The sequence below is a fragment of the Apium graveolens genome, chromosome 3, assembly GCF_009905375.1.
Source record: "Apium graveolens cultivar Ventura chromosome 3, ASM990537v1, whole genome shotgun sequence".
Lineage (NCBI taxonomy): Eukaryota > Viridiplantae > Streptophyta > Magnoliopsida > Apiales > Apiaceae > Apium > Apium graveolens.
In genome coordinates, this window is record NC_133649.1 from 233,322,587 (window position 1) to 233,330,781 (window position 8,195).

Below are 8,195 nucleotides of genomic sequence, written 5' to 3' on the forward strand. Positions count from 1 at the left end.
CAAAATAAACGGGATCTAAATAACTGTAATAAATAAATTAAATAAAACTAGAAGATAACCGTTTATATTATAAAAATTACAAACTTCGTGAAAAAAAATTAAAAATTGAAGAAATTTTCAAAAGATAAACAATACAGTATTGATTACCATAATTCAAAAACATGGGCGAGACAGTTGTATCTTTATTAAAAAAGCAAAAAGGTAGTGGTAATAATAACAACACTGTTAAAAAAACAAGAATCAAAACATCCCCCATTCGATTTCATTTGATTTGTTTTCAGTTTCAGCTCCGACCAAAAACACAAATATACTTACAATATTCATTTATTCATTTTTGCCGATCTCAACAACATACACACACATATAATCACAACCCACTTGTATAATTTGTGTATGTTCATAACCCTAATTTTATTTTTCTTGCTTTTTTTGATGGTTTGTTTGTTTGAAAGTGTACTAGATTTGATTTGTGCTTGTGGGTTGTTTTTGTTTTAGTTTATTCTTGTGTTAAATTGGATAAAAATCTGTGCTTTAGGTTGTTGTTTGAGCACTTTCATTCATGTTTAATGAGATTGATGAGTATGTAAAGACTGTGTGAAATCTTGGGATTTGTTAAAATGGGTTGCATTGTTTGCATTATTGGATTAAACTGAACTAAGCATAGTACAAGTGTTTCGGGTTGGTTAAGAGCGTGGTGTGAGGAGGGTAGGGTGTATGCGGACCTTGAGGTTTGGTGTTACTGTAAAGGCCCTGACTTTGACACAGTACTATACTAATTGATAGAGCTATGTAAAATATAAATTCTTTTATTTGAATTTGACTATAATTTTAGATTGTATTTTGTTGTCGTTTATGTATAGGAGTATTTATATTTAGGTGTATGTTTTAAGATTTGGTAATGGACTTCCTGTGTGTGATGTTTGAATGTCGATTTTCTGCTTTAAACAAATTGATAATGTATAATTGAACTTTATTTGCATTCCGCTAATAGACCTATAAAGATGATTTTTTTAAAATAAAAATGAGGCTTGTTTGTTGCTGTATGTGCAAGAACTTTTGGCCAATTGTCATTCTTTACCTAAAGTCTGCGTAAGTTAAAAAAGTCGCTGGCCCCTTTATAGATTATATGAAAAAAATTCTTCAATTGTTTTGTTTACGTTATCTGTTGATTTATTTTGCAGTTTTTTTTTAAATTTTGTAAACTGTATCATATGCTTTTAATACTGCATTGAGTTTGTGCTTTTATTAAATATTCTGAAGGAATTGGTTTTTGTTTTGGACCGAGCCATTTGAACTGGGCAGCTTTACCAGAAATGGGAAACTACCGCAGGTGTGATGATTTAGTTTTTTATTGATACGAGTGGCAAGTGTAAGTTTTGTAACTTGGGTTCTAGTTATGCTGACTTGCTTGATTTGTTTTTCTTCTTTCCAGCGGCGGTTTCAAAAAATCCAATGATAGTGTCAGACTAATTTTAACAACAATAGTGGGAATGGTGTTTGGTTATTTTATTGGTATTACATTTCCGTCAGTTTACCTATCGAAGGTAAGTTCTCTCAGCTATGGGCATTACTTCCATTTTATACAATCATTATTCATTACTGTCAAATCTTTTCAGATTAACTTAGCTTCAAGCCTTATGTCGTCTCACAATGATGATCTCAAACCTGCTGATCGAAGTTTTCCCGAAAATCTGGGGTCTGGCAACACACCTACGATACCTAAGGTATTAATCTCTTGCCTAAAACAGGCAGTGAATAGTCTAACAGTTTTTAGTGTTATGGCTATGGGGAAAAAAATACAAATATGGTTGTCTTCTTTTAATGCTCAGGTATCTGAAAGCTATTTACATCTATCAACTCATCATAGAGACGACCTAATTAATTGGTAAAAATGATAAATGGATATGAATTATGAAGAACCCTATATCCACTAGGTTACGTACTGTTAATGTGGTATATCATTTTATATAAGTACTTGAATATGATGTACTGTTAGTCTATCACCTTTGTCTTATTATTACGCCGACACTAAAAACTATCAAATAGGGGAAAGTAAGATCCGTGTTACCCCGGACTTGTGTCAGGTGCAGTCCCAAGAGTCAGATTCTTAGTTTTAAAATATTAACTTTTTTTGGATGTGGGTCTGAAATTGGACACGAGTGCGGGAACGCGGCATGAAAGCTTAACAGAAGTAAAACTTTATGTAGAATAATTTATTGTACATATGTAGAAAAAGTGTATTGTCTACTACACATGAATCATATACTCTTTAATTATATGCGTTAATTTTTAAAATAATATTAAAAGAATGACATAGTAACAAGTCATCAGTTCGCCTTGTTCTTTATAATTAAGTTGCGAGAGACCTTTTATATCATTTTGAAATGGGATGATGCAAGGTAAAGTATTTCGTTCTAGAAAGGACCCGACTCAGATTTCTCTCCGACACCCAAGCCATATCCGGGGGACATGGGTATGAGGACAAAAAGGGAGAGTCCCGGCATCGGAGAGTAAGACGGAAATTATCTATTTTACTATACCAGCTTGATCTGCTTTTTGGAAAAAGGAGCAAATACTGGAAGCAGAATTTGTTGGTTTAGAAACCTTGTACCGGGTCCTGCTGGTATTATATTTTGTGATAATTTATCTTTCTTTAAGTACTTAGAGCAGAGGAGATGCACTTCTATAAAACATCCAATAAAAGGAAGATGATATTTCAAACCTTTGTTTAGGCATAATATAAGATTGTGAAAGGTGCTGGAGGACTTGCCATACTTGTAAAGACGTAAAGACGAGGCAAGACGACCCTGTACCACCTAACCTCCTAGACGGTTAGGCGCCCTCCTAGACGGTCATTAGGTGGATTATACGTTTCACTATATATATTGGGCATATTTAATATATACATACATTTATATGTTATAATAAATATAGATTTACCCATTACATACACTACCAAAGAATAAATACTATAATTACATATCAAAGTACATACGTAAATGTTATACCCAATGATATATGTTTTATGTTTGTAGTTTGTGCATACATATAATACATATGCATACACGTATATATATATGTATGTATGTATCTAACAGATAAGAAGAAAAATAAGAATATTACTCAATAAATCGCTGCCAGGAGATGCTTGTCTGTGTCTTTCTGGTTAATTAGGGTTAAGTGTGACAGCTGTAGGTAGCTAGTCGTGTTTATAACTTGAATATGGGCTGGCCCATATAAAAGGATACTGGGTTGGACTTGGTCAAAGATATACTTGGCTAGTCCATATTAATATAAGACCGACTTAGGCAGATTTGGACGGATTTAGACGTCTTCTAGCCGCCTAGGCGCCCCTATGCATCGCCTAGCCACTGAAAATGAAGAAGGATCGGACGCCTACCCATTTTTTACCGCCTAGGCGACGTCTTAACAACTATGGGACTTGCAGTCCTCATTGTTTATGACGTGCACTGGTACCACTAATGTCATTAATGGACCTACTTAGAGCAAAAGAGGAAAAGGCATGTCTCAACTAGTGACACCCGGGAGGACTTTAACTCAAGACTGCCGAGGTTAGAATTATGTTTTGTGCAGTGAAGTGAGAACGATGGTGGAGGTCATACTTTAGATGGCGAAAGATATTTACCTTGGAAGGCCCTGCCGTTGCTACACTCATGAACCACGGAAAAGCATGGAATCTCTTCGGGTGTAGGTGCAAACCAGAAGCATCCCTTGTTTAACACAAATTAAAGAAAAATAATACTGATAGCCTATGTGAACTATTTTTAATTTTCTTAATTTAAGTCGGAGTTTGAAGGTCCGGGAGGGAGCCTGTCATGGGGAAGGACTAGCGGAATCAAAAGACATTAATCTTTTTAGACCATCAAATCTTTGTATTTACGAAGTTCTGACTTACATCTAAGAAGTTGGTGGTTCATAATTAACAAATTAAACAGGTCACAGCTATTAAGTAATTAGTCTGTATAAGTGTTGGTACTTGATAAGTGCAATATCGTATTATACTTTTATTTTCCTAAATAGTTTTTACTTGTGTAAAGCTCAATATTTTTCGTTTTGCTCCTTTCATTGATGAATCATGGGATCTGCACTAGTCAATTATATGAGCAAAAGCTTTTACGATCTTCTGTTAGTTTATGCTTGAAGTTTTGTCTTGCCAGATATTTGTTCCATCCAATCCCCGCGGTGCTGAGACGTTACCTCCGGGAATAGTAGTGCCCGAGACAGATTACATGTTGAGAAGATTATGGGGTGATCCGAGCGAGGTATGCCTTTGTACTTATTTCCAAGGAAAGTAGTGTAGCCGTGTTACCTTTAATTGTCGATGATCTGTTGTTTGGTGCAGTAATACGTGTTAGCTTTCCATTGTAACCAAATTCTATCTTCCTGTATTGGTATATCTCTTGGTAGTGTATGAGTTAGTTGGCTTGGTGCGTTGGGATTTTTCTTGAGGTCTTTGAACTGTTGCACATTATTTTGATTTACTTCTTTGTGGTTATATGCTTGATTGTGAAGTTGATTTAAGGAGACAAAACACTGATGTCCAACAGTGTTGAATATGCTGATTATTGTCCATGCCTTTTGCCGTCTTTCATTTTTTACTGTTTACATATTTATATGGCTACTGTCTTAGTTGTTATCTGGACCAACTTTCCATAGATTTTGCAATTACATGACAGCAAATTTGTTTCAGGATATAAAAAAGAAGCCAAAGTACCTAGTAACTTTTACAGTAGGATTTGATCAAAGAAACAACATCGACGCAGCAGTCAAAAAGGTAATACATCCTACTAAGTCGTTGCATTATATAAAATTACGTTGGTATTGATTCATTGTGTCATTTGCTTTCTGTAGTTCTCTGAGGATTTTCAGATTTTGCTTTTCCACTATGACGGTCGAACTAGTGAATGGGATCAGTTTGAATGGTCAAAGCGTGCTGTTCATGTCAGCACTAGGAAACAAACAAAATGGTAAGGTTTTTGTAGTTTCAAATATGTTCCAGAGTTCTTATAGATGATTTACCTAAAGGTAAGGTGGATATGTTGAAGAATAAAACTAATATTTGAGTCTCTCCTCCCTTTAAACTTATAAAGGTGGTATGCAAAGAGATTTCTACATCCTGATGTTGTAGCAGCCTATGATTACATTTTCATATGGGATGAAGATCTTGGTGTTGAGCATTTCAATGGAGACAAGTATTTTCCTCTCCTTTGATGTGTGATTTTCAGTCATTATTTCTGCTAGAATCTAGAAAATCTATAAAGCAGACAATCTGCAGGTTTATCGAACTGGTAAAGAAACATGGTCTGGAGATATCTCAACCAGGTCTTGAACCCAATAATGGACTAACATGGCAAATGACAAAGAGGAGAGGCGACCGAGAAGTTCACAAGTTCGTTTATACCCCTGTCTTTTATATGCTATTATATTGTTATTATTCTTTTGTTGGAGATGGTAGTATATGCACACAGTTTTATAATTCTTGTATGATCAGGAATACGGAAGAACGGCCGGGCTGGTGTAGTGATCCACATTTGCCTCCATGTGCTGCGTAAGCCCCTCTTCCCTCCCTCTCCCTCCCTACATATTTGGATTAGATGTGTTATTGCCTTTTGAAAGAGATCTATCAATTTAATCATAATTACTTAATTTGACAAAACCATCTATAAGCAGCCAATTATCTGAGCCTTTTTAATATATTCACCACATTTAATACTTAATTCAGGCAGTATGTAGTACTGCAACAACAGATAGCTATGTTGCATCCCCTTGTTTGGTTCTATTAGATTTAGAGTGAAGGTCCACACTGCTTATTAGTTTAAAGCAGACATTATATTTAAACCCACTTGGGGTTAAATGTTTGAATTTCTTTCTTTCTTTCTTTCTTGTTTCATTTTTGTCTTCAATTTTTCTCCCAATCCGATTGTAGCTCTTACTGTATCAAGTAATCAACTCAAACAAAGGATGTTTTATACTTCTTACTATCTCAAGAACCAGATCTTCCTGAATCGAGTTTGATGTCAATTTCGATAATATATTTTGGTAGTCCTTTTCTTTGGGAGTGTCATTTCTACCCTGCAAATATCTGCAGCGAACAATTATTAAATATACCATGATCCATATTTTCGTTAAGAAAAGAATAACGTCTGAAACTTAAAGCAGGAAAGGAATGCTGTAGCAAATGTTCACAAAAAGTAAATACTCAGGATTCACTTTGGCTTGCAACTAATTTATGTCTATTTATGTTTTTATACAGATTTGTGGAGATCATGGCACCAGTATTTTCTCGACAAGCTTGGCGGTGTGTCTGGCATATGATTCAGGTATGCTATTTCCATCAATGTATGTTGATTTTACATATTTATTTTGTAAATTGTACCTTCTTAGACATCTATGTTCTCATTGGAGGTCAATATATCTTTGTAGAATGATTTGGTACATGGTTGGGGTTTAGATTTTGCCCTCAGAAGATGCGTGGAGGTTAGTGTATATTACCGTTCCCAAAATTTCCAAGTTCTTGAACTTTATCATTTTCAGCATGAGTTTTCACCTATAAAATGTATATAGCATTTTTGTTATTATCATCCTTCAGTTGTCAAATGATTGATCCAGTTTTGACTAGGTTATGTTAAAAAGTTTGGTTTTGCAAGATCATTGACACTTTTTATAATCACACCTCTTTTACTCTGTTTGTATACTATTTCTACAGCCTGCACATGAAAAGATTGGTGTTGTTGATTCACAGTGGATTATTCATCAAGTAATTCCATCCCTTGGGAATCAGGTGAGACATAATTTTGAGACTACTGTCTTTTGTATGCTTTTCCACAATGCCTTCCTGTCCCAAGTCATATATTGGTATCTAACGAGATGGGAAGTTTAAATGTGATCTTACGTACTTATTTGTTATGCACGTATATTTGACTTGTTTATTGTTAAGAAGTGTGTTTTTATGTCACTACGTTACATTCCAAGAATTTGTTTTGCTTACTTCTTATCTGTTAATAAATGCTTCATGAGTCAGCTTCTCACTGTACTTTATATTTATTATGTTATTAGGGTGTGTCCGAGGATGGTAAAGCTCCATGGCAAGGGGTATGTACTCATCTGTTCCTTCTATTAAAATCTTTGCTCGGATTATGCAGTCATGTATGGTCATGCATTTTGGAACTTGAATATTTTCAACTTTGTTCATTGTCTCTTATTTTAACTAATGTGAAAATTAAAATTTGGTATATTACCACTGTAAGGTATTTGAACCGAGAGTTTAGCTTTAGGTAGCTTGAAACGCCTTGTATTATCTTCACAGGTGAAACAGAGATGCAGAAGCGAGTGGGCTCTATTTCAAGATCGCCTTGCAAATGCAGACCAGGCATATTTTATGCAAAAGAAGAAGGATTAATGCATTGTACATGTCCAGCAACTTGACCTTTGTACATTTTCGTTGCTCATTAACCCATATTTCCATTCGAGGTACGCAAAGGGTGTTTCAGTAGTTTACAGCCCTCTCCTCCCAGAACCAGGAAAGTTATATATATTAGAGTAAAAGGTGTTTACACACATTCTATGTACTATAAGAACTGTCTAGAAAATGTTGGCTGTTTGTGCATATTGTTGTTGAATTCAGAGGTTCAACTTCTGTACTATATTCGGCATTTTTGCATGTTTGCAGCTGTGTGCCACATCAGTGTTCTGCAAAATATTTGGTGGTTGTATTCTGGACAAATTTCAGTTAATGCTCCAGCATATGATGACTGACAAATAGTTGAAACAAGATCCAAGTATATAGGGTTCCACCAGTTTTTGTATTTTTTCTTAATTTATAATTAACCCTTTTCTTTTCCTTCCTAATGTATGTGTGTAATATTTGGTTCAATCAACTCTTCTTGTACACTTGTTTCACCTTGATTTTTATTCAAAAAATTTCATTCTGGTCTGTTGTCATCCTTTTCTGTTCTCTACAAAAAAGACAACAAGCGTATTATGGTAAAATTGTAAAAAGCTTAGTCAATGTTTATAAAAAATCGGCTAATATATGTTGTCTAAAGCAAAGTGAGTTAAGTGATCATGTCAGCTATATAAATATATATCCAAAAGAAGGGCTCCTGTCCTCCATCGATGGTAGGCAAGTTATATATTTGTAGAAAATTTTTGTGGATAGTAAAAACTCTAAAATA

The 8,195-nt window shown here is 34.7% G+C and overlaps 1 protein-coding gene across 2 annotated transcripts; it reads left to right on the forward strand.

Moving 5' to 3' along the window:
• The first annotated feature begins 217 nt into the window (after nt 1–217).
• On the forward strand, nt 218–7,954 carry LOC141713174 (uncharacterized). 2 transcript variants are annotated; one of them, XM_074516466.1, is made up of 15 exons: nt 218–391; nt 1,303–1,330; nt 1,433–1,544; nt 1,617–1,724; nt 4,179–4,283; nt 4,712–4,795; nt 4,873–4,988; nt 5,112–5,213; nt 5,297–5,410; nt 5,513–5,569; nt 6,275–6,341; nt 6,445–6,498; nt 6,728–6,802; nt 7,078–7,113; nt 7,328–7,954. In XM_074516466.1, the coding sequence occupies exons 2-15, from the start codon at nt 1,314–1,316 to the stop codon at nt 7,418–7,420; spliced, it is 1,140 nt and encodes a 379-aa protein (XP_074372567.1). In that variant the 5' UTR covers nt 218–391; nt 1,303–1,313; the 3' UTR covers nt 7,421–7,954. The 2 variants fall into 2 exon arrangements, with proteins under 2 accessions (XP_074372567.1, XP_074372566.1); XM_074516465.1 differs by having other exon boundaries at nt 219–391; nt 1,261–1,330.
• Nucleotides 7,955–8,195: the final 241 nt, after the last annotated feature.